Below are 21337 nucleotides of genomic sequence, written 5' to 3'. Positions count from 1 at the left end.
TTATTATAAGTTTTGGAAATATTTTTATACTACAAATCTATTTATTGCTAATATTTACTAATTATGACATCAACATAGAATTAAAGCAAATAAAAGAAAAAGAAACGCTAACTGGGCTTGACACGTGGCTCTTTAAGCTGCGGTAGCTTGATGACACGGCGAACATGTCAGACGCATGCGCCTATGTGGCTACCACATCATCAGCTGACTAGAATTAAAACCGAAGGGGTATGCAGATCTAATCTCGGCCATTAGTTTTGGATCGGATGCCTCATGGCACTCCTGCGCTCGGCTCTAGCGGAACAGAGGCAGCTCGGTTGTGGAGACGGCTCCTGTTATGGCGCACGGCTGGATCATCACCGAAGCGGATCTCCTGTGACCCAAGGTCGACGGTGAGAGGCGGAAAGAAGCACATGCGCACAGGGAACTCACCTAGATCCTCGTTGTAGCTTGGGAAACCCTCTAGCTAGGTTGGCAATGGTGCACGATGGTGGTTCCCCTCAGTTGGCATCATGGACGAAGCTCTGGTGACGAATGGTAGTCGGGGTTGCCTCCGAAAGCTTCCTTGTGCTCTTGCGATGCTAGCAAACCCTTCAGCGACAACGATTGGGCTATGGTGACCGAGATCGATGTCGACGGCTTTCTTCACCAGCATTGTGGCAAGGAGCTATCAGCGGCTCTCGGCTCGAAACTAGTGGTTGGCTTTGGGATGCTCTAAGGGAGGGGTCTCAGGTTCTTTATATTGCAAGAGGAGATAGGGCTCGTGGGCGACTTGGACTCAATTTGAACGGTGACAACATCGATCCGAACTTAGTTTGAACTTGATTCCATTGGAGATAAGGCACCTTCCGCCGTGATTCTTGCTTATTTGTAGTTGGCGAGCTTCTAGAAGTCTTCCTCCTTCATATGCGCATCGGATTTGCTCTTTGGCCCGTGGCCGGCTTGGATTCCGTGGTGGCGCAACGCGGTGGCGCAGCACGGTGGCGCGTGAGAGCGTAGGAGAGCTAGAGGTATGGGATGAGCGGGCTGGGCTAAGTTGAATCAGGCCAAAACAGAGAGAGGGAGAGAAAGGAGAAGTGGGCTTCGGTCTTTTAGCCCAAAAAGCTTCTCTATTTCTATTCTATTATCTCTCATGTATATACATATGTATATTTATACATACAGTGTATATACCACATATATATACTTAGCAATCAATCAAGCAATCAAATATATACACATATATGGACTTGGATTATTTAATTTTGCAAATTCCTTTATTTCCTTTGGTTAAGTTTCTAACTTTTCTTAGTTTTAAGAATTTAGGATGTTACATCATGGGCACACAACATCATGCTACACCAAGGTCTACTTCACAAGAACCACAACTATGGACAGCAATACAAGAAAAACATTGATGCAAGACAAAATCAACAAAGCTTTCCCATCCATGCATTTGGCCAACCATGGCTTCAACACATTTCACATGATGTGCTCTGTTCCTGATGGCAACCAAATCCTTCTTCATGCTACCATTTGCTTCTAGGATCTCAGGCACGACATCTCCAACCGAGGTCGAGTCTACGACCAACTCTCCAATCAAGCCAAGATACTTCTCATACTTTGATTGAAACATGAAAAGGTTGTAGCAATTGGGTACCTACATATGCAATTGAAAGGAAATTCCAGAAATTGAACAAAAAAACACTTGATTCCTCATGAATAGCACTCACTCGTTGCTGGTTATGGGGGCATTCAAAAAATTTCTTCCCGTAATTGGCCAGAGTAATAGCGGTCAGCTAGATCACCTTCTCCACCTTGCAATCTGGGCATTGGATCAACAACAACACGATCGACGCTAGCTACACCACCGACAACGACCTACGGTTGGACCCCCTACTGCATGCTACGGATGAGTAGGACATCTCAGCTTTGTGGACTCCTGCGCGACTTGCCTCGTGACGTGAGCCCAACAGCAGAGGCGATTTGGCGGCCATAGGGAGCTACAGGTCGACACACACCTTGGACCGGCAGCGGGAAACCTCAAGCGATGACGAGCTCCTGTTGGTGCAGACCCGCCTTTGTGACCTCTCGTGACAAACCTGAGGTGGAGATGAGCTCCTGACTGCGTAGACCTGCCATCGCCTCCTCCCCCTATGAACCTCAGGTGGCAACAAGCTCCTGGCGGTGCAGACTCGCCGTCGCCCCCTCCCACAACAAACCTTAGGTGGCAACGAGGCTGGGGGAGATCCATCGTGCAGACTCGCTATCACCCCCTCCCACAACATGCCCGAGGGAGGTCCGCCACATAGACCCGTCATCTTGCTCTATTTAGTCAAGTGAGGTGTGTGTATTGAGGGGATTGAGAGAGAAGTGGCCCCACGCATCCAGTAGATAAGACTGAGGAGTATAGACAGCCTGGTTCCACGTGTATTGGCTAGCCCATGTGTCATATATAGTCGATCCCACATGTCACATATAGCCAGGCCCACGCAGGCCCACCATGTCATCGATAGCTAGGCCCATCATGTCATTGTTAGCGAGCCCACTAGTCATAGTCAGACGGTCAGGCCATTCAACATATTACCATTGATCTCATACATGCTAGAGATGGAAATTACACCTAAGTTGATGACCCTCTCTTCTCCTCCTAGTCCTTGCCCGTTGACAGCAGCTCTCCGTTGCTTAGGTCCCAACCATTCCTGCTGGGTTATAGTCATTGTTAGTAGGCCCACCATGTCATAGTTAGACGGTCGGGCCGTTCAACATATTGCCATTGATCTCATACATGCTAGATCTAGACCTTACACCTAAGCCTTTGACCCTCTCTTCTCCTCCTGGTCCTTGCCAGTTGACAGCAGTTCTCCGTTGCCTGGGCCCCAACCATTCCTACTAGGTTATAGTCATTGTTAGCAGGCCCACCATGTCATAGTCAGACAACCAGGCCATTCAACACATTGCCATTGATCTATGGCATCGTCCCTATCTACGGCGCTAACGCTGATTCACTGATCTACGATGCCATGGTTCCTCGACCCCTTGAGTTAAGATACACCATCGCTGCCATCACAACCATCTTGAGGGCCCCTGGCAAGTTTACCAACACGTAGAGATGCATGAGCCCTAATGATGTAAATGACATGGAACACTTGGCGTGAATACATTTTCCATAGATGTGAAGAAACATCTCAGAGATTGGCCAAATTTCATATGCTTAAATAAATTCATCTAATTCTCATGATTTTGATGTTAGTACATACATAGCCATGTCAAATCCCAATAAAGTCTACAAAAATATATGCAAACTTTCTTTGTAGCGCAACAAATTCATTCTAAATTATATATATTATAAAATTCATCTAAAGCAAATTTTGGAGATTCCCTAGAACACACGCGCCGATTTTGGCCCTGGCGTGCGGAGGGACCTGTCCGCGGCAATTTTTTTAGCTCCTGGTGTTCCACCCTCCCCTCTATCGTCATTGTCCATCCTAATCCTCTCCACTCTCCCGCAGATCCCATCGTCCTTGACTCTCCTTGTCTCCTCTATCGCCTCCTCCCTCACCTCGCTCTCACCTCCTACCTCACCAAATCCTCTCCTCCCTAGTACCAAACCCTAGAGTCGTCATGTCCCTCACCAAATGGCTAGCGGCAGCCCAAACCCTAGATCCACTATGAGGCCACCAACAGCGAGCAGAGCAGCGGTGTACAGACCAGCGATGTGTGGAGCAGTAGCAGTGACCAGACCAGCGGCAAGGTTCACTGTTGCTTGTCTTCTAGCATTATGGATGTCCAATGTTCCTTGTCCTCCATACTTGTTCGCATCATGTTCATGTATTTTCATGATGTGGTTTCGAGTTGTATCATGTGTCTGAGTGTGAGCTGGATTAGGTTTGTTTTCCCATTTCTATGGTGGTGTGTGATGTGTTTTTTGTATTTTGTATATCGATTAATCTACAATTCCATAAAAAGCTGAGCATGTCGCTTAATCTGGCCTATGTGATAACTAAAAATGTGAATTATATGTCACTTGCAGTCAGTAGTTGGCTCTGATAGTGACTTGCTACTATAATATGATACTTTTCGTTCCTACTAGTTACCGCTGGTTGTGAGCTGTCGGTAGATTAGCATTTATTTCTGATCCTAGCACTGATGGAGAACAAAACCAACACAATAATGCCTTGAAAAATTGCCTTGTTATTCATCCATATCACTTACCTCTTTATAAGAATATAAAATAGCATTTCATAAATAGATCAAGACATATGCTAAACTAGGTTTCTTAATTACAGAACTTAGTATTAATGCCAGTCAGTAAATATGAAGCCGAATGGTGTAACACTATTGCAAGGAACACTACAAGAATGCAAGAGCTGGGTATGCTTCAGACAACATGTGAATACAACCAAATGGTCACCTCAAAGAAAAAGAAAAACAACTCCAGAGTTGTTCCCAACAAGAAAATTTATAGTGATGAATTAGCATCGGACTATGACCCTAGTGTTGATGACAACCAGGGGTCAGAAGAAAGTGATTCCACTTTAGGAGAGGATGAAGAGCTGATGATGCTGAAAATATCTACTAGGTCCAAGGTTTAGTTACTGATTCTTATAAACTTTTGCATGGATATTGAGTGTTCACTTTAGTTAACTTTGTGTATATCCTGCACATCACTATTTGTACTATCTATGCACTTCTTTTCCTTAAGTTGATGAAATTACAGATGTTTGATGATACAATGCCTATTCTTGTTTCTCTTATGTAGGCCTCCAAAGTTTCTTCTATGGCTCCCAGATCAAGGAACCCAAAGGCAACAAGAAAGACTCCACATTTCAGGGCACCTTCTCCACCAGCCAATACACAAGTTCATGATGCAGTGATTTTAGAAGCAGTACATGAGGTTGCACCATCAACCAACACACATGTCACTAAAAACCGGAGTGAAGCTAGTGTACAAGACCATGTACCACCAACCGGTTCAAATGATTCAGGACAAAGGAGTGCACCTACGATACCCCCAGCTAGCACAAGTGCTTCAGAATGAAGGAGTGCAGCTGGAGTAGAAGGGCAGGAACCATATTCTACAATTCAACCAACACACGAGGGATCTTGCAGCCCAAATGTTGACCATTACAACTTGTTTTCATTACTCTGTCTAACTTGCAGACATATTTCTCATCCATTGTACATTTGTTGTGTTAGTTGCACCACCAATGCACAAGGACCATCGGAAGCCCACCTGGGGGAGAGGGCTTAACAAGCTTACCAGATCCATGGGTCGTAAATTGCATATCTCTTTTGTTGAAGGGAAGAAACGACCAGAGCAACCAATGTAGGCAGCAAAGCTACCTTTAGAGTCTAGCATCATGGTGCGTGACCATGTACCATTGTACACACATCGGAAGGAGTACAACTTTGTGAAAGATCACATGAGCTATCTTGTTGTGAGTCACCTTTTTTTTTGTCAAAGTTGGTTTCTAAAAAACTTATTCATTGAGCTGTTTTCAGCACACTAAGTTCATGCTAGGGTTTTACTTGAATAGGTACGCTTTGACATGAATGTTGATGATCCAGCTGCAAAAAAGTATGTTCTGACCTACTCAAGAGTGGGTTGCGTCGGCAACGCTATAGGCTCAAAAGAAAATATTTCATTGGTGCTCCAGAGAATGATGTGCTCTTGAGGAAACTACTAGGTGTTAGTCAAGAAGATTGGGCAAAGCTTGAAGAGAAGTGGACTAATCCGAGACATCAGGTATAATGAAATAATGGAAGTTTGTGAAAATTGTACCTCTCATAGTTTGTTTCATGGGCAACCCCCCCTTTCTAGGAAACATCTCAAAAGAACAAACGTAATCATGGAAAAGTCAGGCTTCACCAAACCATGGGCTCTCGGTGTTATGTTGTCCAAAGATTTTGCTTGGTAACCTCAATTGTACAACAATTTATTGCACTACACAACTAGTCCTAGGATTCTGAACTAATGTAATCTATATTGCAGAAGGACCAAGAACATGGGGAAGAAACTGATTCCATTGATCTTTTTAAGGCAACCCACTATAGCAAGACAAAGGGTTATAGTGATGATGTGCATAAAGCAATTGTAGGTATGCTAATTTCCCAGATATAAAACTGGATTGTAGTACGATGGTTTTGTTTGTCATGATGGAGTCATACAATTTATGATGACGCATGACATAGGCTCTCATTTGAATTTGATGGACATGAACATGCATTTCACATGCTTATTCATTGAATATAGCTCCCGGATTCTAAACTATATAAAAACATATGTTAATGATTTAGATATCACTTTTCATACTTACATGCACTTTGGTAAAGATTTTATATATACAAAAATTATCATGCATCTTCACATCCCTTCCATTCTTTTTCAGGATGCCATGGAGTCTACAAGGGATCAACCGCCAGAAAAAAGATGAAGAACCAAAAAGTGTAGATAACATTGTTAGTGATGTTCTGTCTGATTTCAGTCGTACATCATCCAAGGTTTTGGATAACATTGTCATTGTTCACAATATGTAAGCCCAGCTACCGCTACATCTACTACACGCATAAGAGAGCTTTAAGAGATTGTCCTAGACTAGAGACTGCATGTGGAGAATTCTGCTAGAAATGAGGAAGAGTTGCATGCAACTGTTGGTTCTTAGCGGGAAGAAATTGAGAGCTTGAAGAAGCAAGTCGAAGTAGAAAATGAGTCAAACAAGAAAACTAAAGAACATGTGTCCATTTTGCTTGAGAAGCAAAAGAGAACTGATGACATTCTTCTACGCCTCATGAGCCAACCACTAAACATCGGTTCAGGTTCACCTTCTTCAAATATCTAAATAGCACTTATCTGAATGGGTACCTTTTGCAGTCCGTGATGACTGAGTGGTCTTGTAAATTTGGGTGTCCTATGTTTTGAACTATATTTCTAGTTTGGTAGTTCTGGAGACATTTAATGATGTGGAACCTTGTGTGGTGAACTTATGTTATGAGATGTTTGTGATGTTCTGGGTGTTACATGACGCTTCTCTATATAATGCAAATCACTATGAGAATCATAGATTATCACAAACTGTCAGTTTTAGGTGTTACATGATATGTGACTTTACGATTCAATGACGAAGATTTCGTCACAAACTGTCAGTTCCTGTAAGCCTACTAGTGACGTTGTGTAGTTCATCAGTGACAAAACTTATGATCACAAAAATCTTTATTGACCACAAATTTTTTTCATGAAATACCATGCCCGGAAAAGCTTTTGATGATGAAACGACATCCTTTCCATGACAAGTGAAAAGCCTTGCATTCCATGATGAAAAGAGCACTTGTTTATGACTGGTCACATTTCATCACAAAAAGATAGCTCGCATCGTTCTTTTGGTGACAAAAATGAAGAAATCGATAATGATTTTTTTTTTACATTTCATGACACAAATAATCATCATTGAATGATAAACAATGAATGACGAGACTGTAATCGTCACCGAGTGTCTCTCTTTCTGCGACGAAAAAGTTACACCCATCACTAAGTATAATCTATGATGCCTATTTTGTGATAGAGGGCCTTTCGTCACTAAATGCATCCGTTTTCATCAATAAATATTTTCTATGACAGAGATGGCATTATTCTATGACAATTGCAGCTCATCATAGATAGCCAGATTTCTTGTAGTGCCATCCTCTAATAGGGAAATTCTCCTTGGGTTACCGGGGAACAGAGCCCTATTACCTTCCCTATTAGTCACGGATTACAGCTATGACCCGTCACTAATCAGTCATATGTGACGGGTCACGGTTAGGACCTATCACCTATAACTTTCGACAAGATGGTTAAAAAGATAAAAAAATCTGGTTTCTATCACAACTATGTGATAAGTGAGGTGGTTAGGGAGCTGCGTGCACAAGGGGAGGTCGCGGTTCGAGACCCACGGAAGCCGGATTGGAAAACCATTTAAAATAGTGTGGCTTATGAGGCATATGTGATAGGCCCCTATATTGGGATGCCTTAGGTGAAAAAAAAAATATATTTTTTGACTTTTTTCGTGTCAAAAAACATGAAAAATATTCATTGGTCAGAAATAACATGTCACTGTTACGACCCGTCACTTATAGTGATGGGTTATGACCGGTCACTTATAACTTCATTAGTGATAGGTTACGGTTACGATCTATCACTAATGACAGCTCATCAGTGACGCGTTCAGAGTGACAGGTGCAGAACCCGTCACAAATGAAGGTTATGACCCACCACTGAAGGCCTTTTTTCACATAGTGATATGTCATTGGAAATAATATGGGAGGTGTTATATTACAATCATCTGAAAACGGCATTAGTCTTGGTCCATCAATCTCCACCGTATAATCAATATCCAATGGCCAGCATCATTTCTTCTTCCTCTCGCCAATACAGCTAGCTGCTCATGGCGACACGTCCCCCCCCCCACGCTGCCCTCTTGCTCCCGTTCCCAACGGCATCCCCGCCACCATGCTAACATGGCTTCGCTAGGACCGTCCTCGTGCCTCTCTTGCCCCGACATCATCCATTAGGTTGTCCAACGCCACTCACCGCCAGCAGCATCCCCACTGCTTCACCATCCCGCCCCCATGCCTGCCACCACCATCAGGCTAGCATAGCTCCTGCGATCTCCCTCTAAACCCGACAGCAGATAAATCCCCACTAGGAAGCCACCGTCAGCAACTCTGGAGCCCTAACTTTGCCGGTGGAGCTCGACACTGTTTACATAGTCTATTGAAGAATGCACAAATTTGAGTCACCTCAAGTGTAAGAAGTGTGAAATAATAATGGATAAGAGGAAGTGGGCCCACAATCCTGTCAGAGGCTGGTCTAATATATCCACGCCAATAGGCAACCGGGACGCTGTTCATCTTCCCCCGTTTTAAACGGTATGATACTTTATTTCGATGGTACCGAATTCGATTACGTCTAAATTCATCCGGGGCGATGGATAAGCAATCGGTATTCCATACTCCCTCGGTTCGGTTCAAAAGCTCCTTTATAGAGCTCGAAGGATTACCATCGTACCACTGGCAAAATTACACTGTCAAATTACCACGTGTCTCAATTTTGGCAAAGTTCAATTGTTGCCGGCCAACCTTGCAACGACGCCCCAAAATCACTATTCGAACCCTTTGTGTAGTAATTACCACGAAATTCATAGTACTGCTCGCAGCAGCCGTATATCAATGAACTCCAGGGCATGTTCTGCAGGGAGTTTTTACAAAATCTCGCAGATGGTTGAACACGTTACGATGATGTCTGCGCTGCGCATTCGCGTGCTAATATCCGCTAGCGAAAAGGCACAGCGCTCTTCTCTGTCATCAGGAGCAAGCGTAATAAAGAATAAATAACTCGAGATTATTCATTTGACATTGAGCAGTTACAATATATGTACCACTCTTTTCTTTGTTTCCCACTGTCAGGTACGGTGCATCATCTGAATAATTCATAAAACAAAACTACAGTTCGCAGCGCACGCAGAAAAGAACATGCCTCTTTCCTTTCCGGTGATCTTTTTGGCACTGTAACCCCAGACAGTAGCCATGCACTTAACAAAAGAAAGCCTTTGCCTATGGAGAAACTGCCATCTTTCTCCGTGTTTCTAACCTTTGATGTTGCTGTTAGTGTTCAGAGCGGAGACCGTCATGTCAGCCAAAATATCTGGATGTCACACTCCCAAAGCTGTTAGTGTTCACTCGAGACCATCATGCCAACCAAAGATAACTTGATGTCCCGCTTTTGAATCCTGCATATGTGCTGGCCAAGCTACCACCACCACTGTGTCAAAAGCAATCATCCCAACTGATCGACCCTTGTATTTCCATCCTCTCCTAAAGAATGGCATCTAGCAGACGGGAAAGCTGCAACAGATCCACCATGTGCCGACGAGGCCTGGTGAGTTAGCAGTGGCACCTGAAAACCCACCAGGAAGACAGGTGCCACGCATCTTGGTGCAAGGAGACCTTGCTCCAAATACAACTGATGCAAAAGTTGGTTCTTGCGTTATGACCACCCATGTAGCTGCCAAATACATGTAGCTGCCAATAAGTTTACCAGCAATCATCTGAATATCCGTACCAACGTGAGCGTGATGAACCTCTGTTTGACTGCTGCTGGCGTGGATTAAAACCTCTGTTGCCATAGTTCTGTTCAGGTGACCTATGCATACTCCTCCCCTTAGATACTCTCTTTCTAGCATTTCTTAGATCCTCTCCACAGTCGTACTCTTGACGCTGCCAAATTTAAACAGAAGGATAAGCTTCAAAACAAATCCGTTCATGTAGGAAATGACAAAAAGAAGGAAACTGCACGAGTCTCGCTTTGTAATTATAGGAAATTTGAAAAAAGTCAATAAGGAAAGTCAATCTTAAAGTAGACGGCTTTCTGTAGACATGGACACCTATGTAGTCTAGTGACAGCCGTAGAGCACAAAGTTGTGGTAGCTAAGGTCTATGGATTCAAGTAGTCTCCTTAACATCAAAAGATAAGCAGTTCCTCCTACATATTCTTTTTAAAAAAAAATTGCTGGTACTACTGTGTGCCCAGTACCATGAGAAACCTCATTAAGTGTCTGCTGATTTATCCATTAATCCTATTATTTCCAGCAGAATATTACACAACAGTTGCGAGTTGATAAAATGCAATTAAGCTATCAATCCCAAATTCCAATCTCCTCCCACCATGCATATAACTAATTCCTTAGGGGGGGAAATAAAAACAACAATGAAGTGAGAAGGTCAAACTTAAGGCATGTAAACATTACTAGTGATTGTCATTTCCTTAAGCATAGATTTGACTTTGCATTTTACCTTGTCAGGGTCTGACAGAACATTATATGCCTCCCCAATTGTTTTGAACAGATGATCCGCATCTGCATGAACTTCCTTGGCAACATCCCTCCAAAATCCATCATCAGCATTCTCATTCCTTCCTAGAAATTGAGTAGCCTGCTGGTAAAAGCAGTGTTAAAAGCAAGCTTTCTGTATAAAATCAATAAGAAATCGTATAAAGCAATGAGGACCTTGTCTGGGTGATGTCTCAATGCAGCTTTCCGGTATGCCTTCTTAATATCTGCTGCAGAGCAGAATGGCTCAACTCCCCTGAAAATGAGAAGGATAATCAGTAAATAAGTTATCTCCACATAATATAAGAAAAATAGAATCTGCCTCATGTCATGAGAAAGGGATAATTCACCATAAGTTAAAAAAGGAGTGGAATAGAAATGAAACAGTATTGTACAGTCTAATATGACCTGACTAGCTCACAACATTTTACTACTGGTCGTTAAGGGCTGAAATTTGTTGTCTTAAAACACTTGTGAGATACTAGATGAAATTCCCTAGCAACACATACAAACAATGGCTATTGATTTTCTCGGTCCTAATGAAGGTACTACTGTTCCCCTTACCAACTCTACAACTGTCTTGGATTAGATTTTTCTACAAGAAATTATACCAATGTTTAACAAAATAATCAAATAATTTATTAGTTGAACACTTCTACCACTCTTGTATTAAAAAATAATTTATGCAATTGCTGCAAAATTCCAGAAATGCTATGTTGCTATCTCAGGATATCACATTTAATAACGATACACAGTTTAATTAATGGAATTTGTCAGGCAAATGTCACTTCATTGTCAAACTGATATTATAGTAAAACACACATATGGAAGAGCATAGTTCCTTATAGAGCCACCAAGTAAATTTTCAAAAAAATGCAAACATTCAGGTTAACTGACACAACTTGGGGAAAAGAATCTTACTACAACAACAGCCTTTGTCCCAAGCAAGTTAGGGTAGGCTAGAGATGAAACCCACAAGATCCAACTAAAAAGATGATGTAAAAACAATACTGATAATAAAGGTACTAATAATAGTAACAAAATAAAAGTAATAATGGTATAAGGTAACACAAAAGTAAACTCAATTTGAAAAACTTACAAGATTAAATACAAATTCAAAGGAGTATCCTTTTTTGATTCATCCTCTACAGATGAAAGACGCGCTCGTGCTTGCTTCAGATCGCTGTGCTTGTTCAAAATATTTGGTGATACTCCAGACTTATTTACTTTCTTTTCAAGAAGCGAGATTAGCTTCCTTGCATCATTAGCAGCTTGTCCATAATCCCTTATCATCTCGTATAAGGTGGCTCGCCTAGAAATCGCCTGGAATTTATATATTATATAAGGTCTGAAAACAACCATGTAGGGCTTAAACAGTTGATACATATGTCTCAACATTTCTTCCATACATGGAAATATGACATGCTCGTAAAATAGAATGAGAGCTCCTACAATATACCTTGGGATAATTTGTATCAAGAACCATGGCAAGCGAACAATCTGCTATTGCATCAGTAACTTGACCAAGTGCTTGATATGCAGCTGCACGATTGCAAAAACAGACAGCTGAAAAGGGGCGTGATTCACTATTGCATGCCAAAGCCGCAGAATATTGTTCCACAGCTTCTGAATATCTACCAGCTTGAAATGAGTCATTCCCAGCAGCCTAAGGATTAGAAGGTAAAACAGATCAGCGATGCCAGTTGTCATCCATACAAGTGAAAATCAAAAGGGAAATTGATAATTTGCCAAAAAGATTTGACACTTCAGGATTTGCCACTCTGTCTCACTGATATGTGGATCCGGGGCCACATGTCAGTAAGAGAATGGAGTGGGAAATCCTGAATTCACCTCAATGGACAACTTTCAAGGCTAACTAATTTCAAGCTTATTCTGAGATGTTGCATTAAACATTAGAAATAGACAGACATTTAGTCATCGGGTTTTTTCAAGGCTAGGTTTTTTTAGATCCACCATGTGCTAATTCTGAGTCTCCATGAGAAGATAATTGTTGAAATACACATTGACATCGACAAGACTCAACAGAACAAATAACAAAATAATTACATAACATGGAAAGTATCAGATATGATTAGGGATGAAATCGGATCGGATATGGATATAGCTCATCCTGTATCCTATGCCATATTTTTTCTCGGAGTCGGAGTCGAACACGGATAGTTCCAAATAATTATTTCTTCTTTCTGTATCATATCCTACATTTTTCTCAGAGTCGGAGTCGGAGCGGATAGAGTCGCAAGCTTTCAGTTAGTTGTATAGATGGAAATTTTTCACATCATTTGCATTCCCACAACACATTAAACAATATAGGGGTGCAATCAAAGTGAGCACGGACAGAGTGATTGCTGAGATGTGAACATTCAGTATTATCTATCTACGGATGTGTGACAATCTACCTATATATTATCATATTTTTAAGTGAAATCATAATAGATTTTCTCATAATACCTAACATTCGGATACTTCGGACAGATACAGTCATCCTATATCCTATCTTTTTTTTTCTCGGATCCGGAGTCGGACACGGATAGTGTTGAATAGTGTCAAACACGGATACCAGTCATCCCATATTTGCTTCGCAGGCCTTTGGGTGGGCAGGCGGACGGGAAATATCTCTCCCGTTTTCACCCCTAGGTATGATGAACACATATCACTGAATTCCTACCAGTGCTAGTCAGTCAGACGATGCAGAGTGATTTTGAGGCATACCTTAAGGGAATATAGTTGTCTTATAGTTGTTGACAACGATGAGAAACGTTCTTGATATCTGCTCCCGTCACTGCGTGATTTGCATGTTAAACATCACAATTCACAAGACAAGTGTGAACAGTCAAAAAACGAAGGAAAATCACAGAACATGACAATTTTACCTTTCTTTGACAGGTGTGACTTGCTCGTGCTTATTTAGCAAGTCCAGAGCCTCTTCAAGCTTGCCCGAAAGGAAATAAGACTTGCAAATGAGGTAAGGCCGCCAATACCTTCCGGAACATGGCGTCTTTTCAGAGACCGTGAAATTCCTTGGTTGTCCATTAGCATTGTAAAAGACTGAATTTCTTTCAGTCGGATTTACAGACTCCTGACATAGTTGAATCACTTCTTCATATCTCCGTAACTGTCCGGTGCAGCAATGATGTTAGTAACAAGAGAATATATGCATGAGAACAGAACAAAACATCACCTGAACATCTGATAGCATAGACATTCTAAATAATTCATGGAAAAAGTAGACAAAAAGAAATACAGACCATCAGCAGTGCCTCTGCTTTCATTTCCATTAGGCTATCCGAGTGTGGACTTATGTGCAATGCATTGGAGATCAAGTCTAAAGCCGTTCTTGCTTCAGGAGATGTTCTTTTCTGAAGAAGTTCCTTGGACTGAGATATCCAATCTGCCACTCTCTGCAGAAGTGATAAAAGGCATATGAATGGCGTATAATGCTAAGACCACATTTGCGGAGAAAAAAATTAACTCAAATGAACTAGAGACATTTTCTAAGGAAATAATAATGGAACAGATCCTACATCTAAACATAACCAACAATAGAATATATGGTGTATTTAAGCACAAACTAATAACTACTCAAAGTGCAATCATGGAAGCCACCTTGGTTTAGGCAATTGCACAAAATCAACAGGAAATAAATTAAATATTTGGGTTTGGGTACATACTCCATGGAGCTTTTTTACTTCTGTGCCATTATTAATCTTAAACACACTCAGAAGATGTTGGGGAAAACTCAAATAATGCAAGCACTAATCAAATGTTACATATGGAACTTGGAAGTTACTTTTGAAGAAGAATCTGTGTTCATTTGATGCCCAGGTGATTAGTTCGCCTGATTGCGCCTAGCTATTAGTTTGTACTAGATATGCCCCAAACAAAGAGAAGTGTATCGAGTCAAGGTACAGGATAACTGCATAAGCTGCATAGCAGAAAGAATGAGCAGCTTTGATGATTCATGGATGATAACAATAAAGTTTAATTTGAAAAAAGATGGTATGCATAGAAATTATGGCCAATGCAGTGAGGATGCTTCTATAAACATCCAGCTCGAAAACATCCAGGTCGAAATGAATGCAAAGTATAATGGGAAATCTCAGTGCAGCTGCACTAATGTGGTCACACAAGAAAGTCTTTATATCATGTTTTGAATGATTTACAATAAATTCATGTTTCATGAATGCAACCAAATACACACAATACACAGATAATTTGATCGTGCTGATGAAATCTCAATGATGCTTCTATAAGTCATCCTTGCATGTCCAATAGAACTTAACACACCATAAGCATTACAACAAGCAACTTAAAACGAATGGACAAGACCTCAATGATTCTGTTATTGGAACTATTGAGGATATCAAGGCCACATGATAACATGTCTTTGTCTGAGGGCTTGGCATATTATTTTTGCATTTTACGGAGGCGGAGTGAATTTCATTGCTAAAATATAATGCAAGATATTCCTTATCCCAAACATGAAACATTTGTTCTAGTGTCCATTATAGGGGTAATGGATGTCCTTCCTCCTAAGTCAGTACACGGCAACTACTTGTGCAAGGACAGTTATCAGTAAAATAACATCCACACCAGATTACAGGTTCGTCACTACACCTACTTTTCCTCAATTAAGCTAATTATATCAGTCCTGGCATGAGGAAATGAATAACAAATTGAGGCTGCTTACCAGAAAGAAGGTGTGCAAACAAGAACGAGAATCCAAGAACTAACAATGCACGGACCTCATTTGATCCGCGTGTTGCAAGCATTTATTATGATGTAAAAGGCTAGTCAACCGACCCTTGACATGAAAGAATCATATAATACATGTATTTAACACAAACGGTGAATAACTTCACTAAAGTTGCATTCTAATGATAAGACATGATGGCCAAATATCATCATGTTTGGCAACTCAAAAGGACATACTCGGAATCTATAGAACTTTAGTCAATAACCAATAGAAGAATAATTACCTTGCATCACAATAGTACCTGAAGGTGTCAAAGACAAAGATAAACTAGGTCTGTTTGTGTCATTACTAATAAAGAATGTATACCAATTAAGCAGACCAGCCTTATATTTTTCAGAAATTGTTCTTTTTACAAACCTGATTCAGAGTTTTCCATGCAAGATGGTACCGAATTATAGTGAATAGTTTTGTGAACTTAACAAATAACTAATATGTCTTTTGCAAGTTGTAGGGATAATTACATGGGTATTATAGTTTATAGATTCTAGAACATAGAAAATATCAAGTTAAACAAATATAGAATGCCGAAGAAAAAGGACAAGATACCTTTACTCTTTCCAAACCATCAGAAGCCTCAGAAAACATTTTGGGGTCACAACCCGATGTGTTACTGTTCAAACAGGACGTGTAACTCCTTGATGCATCTTCAAGCTCGCCTAATGCAAGCTGGCAACTGCATTTATACGTCATAAAAAATCAATCTAACAGTCACTCAAGGAGGCAAGACAACAATACAGAAAATATGAGCAACTGAAGTTGCAGAGTCAATAATCCCTGCCAAGTGCTCAAGTACAACACAAATGGAGGCATGGTGCTGGATGTTCCCGGTAGAAATGTTTTTCAGTAGAGGAATACTGTTTTGTCCAGTTTAAACATACCATGGTTATATTGAAGATCTGAAATATCTAAGGACAATGGTGCTGAAACATGTACCTCTAATTTTCCAGACAAGCGTATGGCTGAATGCTAACTTATCACATTATGTAACACATAACAGCAGCACATTACACTACTGGGCACATACCAGAATGTTCTTACACATTGAAAAGTATACAAATATATACCAATAAAAGAAAAGGTTGAGTTGAGGATAACAAAAGCCTTACTTTGCAGCTCTAACTTTAGCCTTAAGAAAGCTGGGGTCGATTGATGTAGCAGTCAAACAATCCTGAAGGGCTTCCCGCATCATGCCAAGTGACATTCTTGTAGCTGCACGGTTGCTATAACACAACGTCAACGCACGGGAACAGTGTCCAGAAGCGCCATGATGGGAAATAGAATTTATTCCACGAGTATAATAATCCTCTGCAGTAGCAAAGTGGCCATCTGCATAGGCTTGATTTCCACTGGAACAAATGAAAAAAACAAGCTATGTATATCAATTTTTGAGTAATCACATGAGGTGGTACAAAATTATATATATATATATGTCATGGCAATGAGATATTAAGATAATATTAAGCATGTTCACACAAACCTAGTACGCCAGGTTTCACAAGTCTCCAAGGCAGCAGAAGTAGAAGCATTTCTTGTTGATTGCTCTTCCGCTGAGTCTTCATTTTTACTTCTTTCCGGGAAATATTGCATGCCCTTTGCATCCTGTGAAGATTTTGGCTGAACAAAAACATGGGTAGTTGAAGGCTTGGATGCCGGACCACTCTTTGTTCTTAACTTCCTTCTTGTGTTACGTCTTTGTGCTGATAACGAGCTTTGAGGGGACGATGATGCACCAAAGCTGAAGTTCAGCCCACTGAAATTTGATGAGCTTGATTGAAAAGCAACAGCGTCACCAGACTCATGCTGCATTCTGTAGGTGTCCTCATCACACGCTTGCCCATTAACATTGTAGCTGTAACCATCAGCACAAGTTTCTGTTGTGCCTTTTTTAAGTTCACCATTTGTGCCAATGTTCACATTAGTGAAAGAATATTGTGATTCATTACTTAACTCTTCTCCGAAACTAGAAAAGCTGCTACCGAAATTGCCCTTGGGTGCATCAACATTCGGATATCTACATTCATCTCTAAACGGCGGAAGGTCTGCATCAATAACCAATTGCTCAGTTGCAGAAATTAGATCATCTTCAGCACAACTGGAGTCCTGTTTTGAGATACTACTATTACATACGTGAACGGACTGATCCAAAGACACGTATGCCTCTGTTGACACATGTTCAGCTGGTGCCGGATAAGGAGAACAATCCATTGGTGAAAAGTCACCTGCTAAATCTGATGCTTCTCCATTGGTGCATGTTTCCTGAGAGACAACCTGATGGAGTTGAGCATGCTGCTTTAGCCTAGTTGGTCTTTTCTTTTTCCTTGTGCTTTTATGTGCTTCTTTTTTGTCCCTGTACGCTGACTTTATACTGTCTAGACCAAATAAGGTCTCTCTGGAACACCCAGGTAAATCCTGTTTGACTGCACAAGAATCATCCGGAGCAGTTTCTCTTTCTGCATTCATGGTTCCAAAACTGAAAACAGGCACTGCATTCTGAAAAATAGAAAAAGTAGACGAATTATTCAAATTTGTAAATGGGCATGGCTCCTGAACTTTGGGTTGGGGAACAGAATCATATCCAGAAGTAGCCTCTGCTTTGCTTTGAAACAAAAATTCAGGAGTTGAAGAATTGTTCAATTTAGTACATCCGAGCGAAGTCCCTTCCTTACTGATGTTTAATTTCTTGATTTCATCATGTAGTGCATATTCTGTAGCTTCTTCAGAACAAGCGGTCGCATTGCTGCCTCTACCAAAAACAAAGCTACTTGACCCATACACTTGATCACTATTTGCTTCAGAATATGTAGAATTACTACTATACTCATTAGCAAAGTTACTTCCCTTGTCCTTTGGTTGAGAGGATACATTAGTTTGAAAACTTGTGAATGATGTGCTTGCAGTCTGGGCAGAGGAAAAGCTAGATACATTACTGCCCAATACAAATACTTCTGGTGGTCGTGTAGTAGTATCGTCTAGGCTGCTCTGAGATGAGATTCCACATCTTATATTTAACTTTGTCATATTCTCTGGAAGTGCGCTCTCCACCGTACCCTGAGCTGAAGTACAAGTGTTTGTATTTGCATCATTGACAAAATTATCACCATCATCCGTGGCTATGCTTGCAGACTGCAAAACAGAGCTCCGGATTCCATGTCGCCCAAATAAAAATGCCTCTGTTGGACAATTAGCATTATCACTTTTCATGCTCTGAGACATTCCGCCTCCTACATTCAAATCTGATCTCTTCTCTGGAGACGAACTGTCAGTGCCATTAGCTGAACTAGAAGCATTACTATTCGCAGTAGAGAGAAAATCACTGCTAGAACTAGAAGTGTTGCTATTTGCAGAGAGGAATTCACTGCTCCTATCTGAAGAGTTGCTTGTTTCCTTACCAAGAACGGCACCTTCGAATCCTCCACTCCGAAATGTAAACACTTCAGGTTGATGACTAGCACCAGCGCTTTTCATGTCATGCAAGGGCGTCTCACTTCCTATATTCAACCGTGTTATCTTCTCTGGAAGCACAGTTGCATCATCCAAACTGTTAACGTTTTTTGGCACACCATTAGCACTCTTGCTCTTCTCACTCTGAAAGGGCACCCCACTGCCTAAATTCAACTGTGTCAGCTTCTCCGGGAGTACATTCACTTCACTATTAGGAACCAAACCAGATATACCAACACCAAAAACAGAACTCCCATCCTTTTCATCCTTCCCCTGACCAAAACCAACACCAACTTCTCCCGGAGTGCGCAGGTTCAGCTTACCCATCTTATCGGGCAGCTTCGACGAAGCGGACCATCCCTCCTCGAACCGAGGCAAGCTCTTCCTCACGCTCCCAAACACGAAGGGTGCTTCACTGGGTGATGGCGCCACAGCCGGCTCTGGAGGCTGCTGGCGCACCGCCGGGGCAGCACTGAACACAAAGCCCCCCGATTGACCCTTCCCGAATGCGACGCCACCACCGTCCCCACTCCCCAACCCGCCATTCCCATCTTGCCTCGGACCATCCGTCCCGCCGCCGCCGCCGCCGAAAGGATTCCACGTCCCGCCGGCGGCCTGCGGGGCGCGGGAGCGGGAGGAGGCGGCCGCGTGGCGCCGCTTGGCCAAGCGCGGCGCGCGTCGGGAGGGCGGCGGCGGCGCCCCGGCGGAGGGATCGGCGCCTGGCGGCGCGAGGCCGAGCCCTAGGCGCGGGTTGGCCATGTGGGCCGCGGCGGCGGGGGCGGCCTCTGGCGAGCTAGGGTTTTGGCGCGGCGGGTCCGGCACTACCGCCGGCAACATCCCCCGCGGCGGCGGGGCAGTGGCCAGCGGCGGCAGGCTCGGTGGGAAAGGGCTCTGGAAGGGTGGGGAATGGAGTCGGGGGTGATTGTTCGGTTGATTCGGGAGAAGGGAGCGGAGGATGCTTGGTTGGGGAAACCGCGGTTTGGTTGGCGATTTCACGTTTTACCGCTCGCCAGGGTTCATAAATGCGACGGGTAAGTCTTCAAATATGCGAAATGCACGAAATTTAAGTAAAAATTTTAAAAATTCAAACGAATTCACGTGACCAAATCCTATTGACTGAAGCAAAAAAATGCTCTAATCGGACTCTCAAAATATGACCGATTTTCTCGATAATTCTGTTTTATCGATATTCGATCGTATTTCGATCAATATCAAAAATCACTCAAACTCTTTGAAAACCGGTCGATTTTCCTAATTTACCGAGAGCATATCTCGAATTTCAATTAAGTTCAACAAAAAATAAGAAAAATATGGAAATAAAATATAGAAATATCAAAAATAAATGAGATACGTAGTTTTCACATTACCATAAAACACTCATTACACATATCTCGCTTTATACTAGCATACTACCAATCTATCATTCCTACTTACAAAAAGTGATGATCCATAGTTTTTATTGCATTCATGCTATGTGCAACCTACGAGATGAAAAAAAATACTCAGATAACTTTTGCTACTAGTTTCTACTATCGTGAACCTAACTTGCTATATTGTACTCCTCAGTGGACATGAGTATTATTCATCGTGTAGGTAGCAACTCAGTCTTAAATTCCACCCAAATTTGCCCTGTCCATACAGAAGTGTTTGACCATTGTCCTTACAATATGCTATAAAAGTCATAGTCTTGCCACTCATAGATTCACTGAATATGAGGTTGTGATTGAGTATCGGGAATAAGATAGTGGTATGGATATGATCCAGAACTATTCCAATGCCATAGTTGATGGAAGAGCTCACATTATCTTGTGGTCCATCAGGGTCACCCTGAGCTCATTGTGTATTCGGCCCCGGTATGACATACCTTTGTGAGGATGGGGCACCATGGTCCTGGTCATGTGTGGCATACGTAAACTGACTCTCATTAGTGAATTGGAAGGGAACAACGATAAAGGATGGGTGTGGACGAGCACCGCCTCCCTAACCATCATCGTCACCATTATTTGTCTTTGAGCTGATGTCATTAGACTCGGTAAGTTGGGCTCTACGAGCCACTATGTGTGCTCTCGTCACTTTGCACTTGTCTTTTTCCCTTACCCTTAATCTTCTTGGTATTCTTTTGATGCGCACTTTGCTTCTTTCTCTTTTCCATATGTGTATCACCTACCACTTTAGCAACCTATTGTGATAATGTAGCTTCCCCAGTCTGTCGTTGCAAATCATGTGAGTGCACTGTGTCTATCACCAGGCGAGTTTGTAGGGATGTGTCAGTGTCACT

The 21337-nt window shown here is 42.0% G+C and overlaps 1 protein-coding gene across 1 annotated transcript; it reads right to left on the bottom strand.

The window, feature by feature from the left end:
• Positions 1 to 9321: 9321 nt before the first annotated feature.
• On the bottom strand, positions 9322 to 20058 carry LOC133928786 (uncharacterized). Its single transcript, XM_062375272.1, has 11 exons — positions 17096 to 20058; positions 16725 to 16964; positions 16165 to 16291; positions 14111 to 14263; positions 13736 to 13977; positions 13575 to 13644; positions 12304 to 12510; positions 11944 to 12167; positions 11022 to 11100; positions 10810 to 10947; positions 9322 to 10233 (listed from the first exon to the last, which is right to left on the bottom strand). Exons 1-11 carry the CDS (start codon positions 19894 to 19896, stop codon positions 10051 to 10053), a joined length of 4464 nt encoding a protein of 1487 aa, XP_062231256.1. The 5' UTR covers positions 19897 to 20058; the 3' UTR covers positions 9322 to 10050.
• Positions 20059 to 21337: the final 1279 nt, after the last annotated feature.

The sequence above is a fragment of the Phragmites australis genome, chromosome 9 (genome assembly GCF_958298935.1).
Source record: "Phragmites australis chromosome 9, lpPhrAust1.1, whole genome shotgun sequence".
Taxonomy (NCBI): Eukaryota; Viridiplantae; Streptophyta; class Magnoliopsida; order Poales; family Poaceae; genus Phragmites; species Phragmites australis.
Note: the sequence above shows the minus strand (reverse complement) of the source record. Positions and strands in the feature narration are given on the sequence as shown.

Bases quoted from the DNA above. Each gene is read 5' to 3' on its own strand.
- LOC133928786 (XM_062375272.1), bottom strand. From the start codon at position 19,896: ATGTTGCCGGCGGTAGTGCCGGACCCGCCGCGCCAAAACCCTAGCTCG. The intron at 16,965-17,095 runs GTTTGTGTGAAC...CATTTGTTCCAG, and splicing joins TGTGAAACCTGGCGTACTAG to TGGAAATCAAGCCTATGCAG. The intron at 10,948-11,021 runs GTCCTCATTGCT...TTTTACCAGCAG, and splicing joins TGAGACATCACCCAGACAAG to GCTACTCAATTTCTAGGAAG.